The 1,261-nt window shown below is 46.6% G+C and overlaps 1 protein-coding gene across 1 annotated transcript in view; it reads right to left on the bottom strand.

Moving 5' to 3' along the window:
* Positions 1–1,261, bottom strand: part of MYZAP (myocardial zonula adherens protein) — a 109,312-nt gene that overhangs the window by 65,157 nt on the left and 42,894 nt on the right. Inside the window, exon 7 of the mRNA XM_011983205.1 lies at positions 470–619. Coding sequence (XP_011838595.1) covers positions 470–619 — 150 coding nt within the window. The remainder of the gene's footprint in view (positions 1–469; positions 620–1,261) is intronic.

The following is a 1,261-nucleotide window of genomic DNA, read 5'->3' as shown; positions in this document are numbered from 1 at the left end:
GAGACGGAGTCTTGATCTGTCGCCCAGGCTGGAGTGCAGTAGTGCGATCTCAGCTCACTGCAACCTCCGCCCCTCCAGGTTTAAGCAATTCTCTGCCTCTGCCTCCAGAGCAGCTGGGATTACAGGCGCCTGCCGCCACACCCGGCTAATTTTTTTGTATTTTTTTAGTAGAGACGGGGTTTCACCATCTTGGCCAGGCTGGTCTTGAATTCCTGACCTCGTGATCCACCCACCTCGGCCTCCCAAAGTGCTGTGATTACAGGTGTGAGCCACCGCGCCTGGCCGAAAAATTAGAACTTTGTTGGACTTTCTTATACTTTATTTTATAGCTTTTTCTTTTTCTTTTTTTTTTTTTTAATCCGCAAATTTGGGAGGTGAGAGGAATCCATACCCAGGGCTTCTCATATCTCAGATGGACCTGCAGGGAAAAGTTTGGAAAGTGGGGAATCGGCCCAACGGTGTGTCCTACCTTTTCCATGCGCTCAATCAGCCTGTCCAGCTCCCCGATCCTCTGGTCTTTCTCCTCTAAGCTGATCTCTGCCGCTTGCATCTTTTTATTGGCTTCTTCAATCGCTTTCAGAAAACTATTGGTTTCTTCCTGCAAAAGAAATACACTCTCCTAAGTACACGCATGGAGTACCGAGGCTACTCATCAGAATCCAAGCAGCTCTGGCCTTCTAGATCATGATTTCTCTTTAAAACATGACCTTGGAACCTGAAAGTGTCTCACAGATCATGAACTCAACCTCCTGGTTCTGGTTCTTACCTATGAATAAAGATATATCATGTGGCTGGTTAATAGGCCTCACTACTTTTTTCCCCCTTTTTTTACTTGAGTCTTTATGTCCAACAGGTGTGAAAAAGGCCTATAAATGTTTAATAACATTGAGTAGGTACTCGGAATGTCATATTGGCCAGAAGTGTAAAGGGAATTAGAACCAGATCTGGAATTGAACGCAGAATTCCCAGATCCTTCTCCCATAATGCAACACATCAGCTCATTACTAACAAGAAAACCCAGTGAATCATCAGAACATGTATTAAGCCTCTAAGGACACAGATGAGCCAGACATGGGGTCCCTGCCTTCAGGAACTTATAATCTCCTGGAAAAGCCAAGATGTGAGATAAGCAGCCCCACTCTAATGGCAGGTATAAAAGAATTCCACAGTAGGCCGGGCGCGGTGGCTCAAGTCTGTAATCCCAGCACTCTGGGAGGCCGAGGCGGGCAGATCACGAGGTCAGGAGATCGAGACCATCCTG

This window comes from Mandrillus leucophaeus, unplaced genomic scaffold (assembly GCF_000951045.1).
Source record: "Mandrillus leucophaeus isolate KB7577 unplaced genomic scaffold, Mleu.le_1.0 Scaffold247, whole genome shotgun sequence".
NCBI classification, from domain to species: domain Eukaryota; kingdom Metazoa; phylum Chordata; class Mammalia; order Primates; family Cercopithecidae; genus Mandrillus; species Mandrillus leucophaeus.
This window is presented reverse-complemented; position numbering and strand designations above follow the sequence as displayed.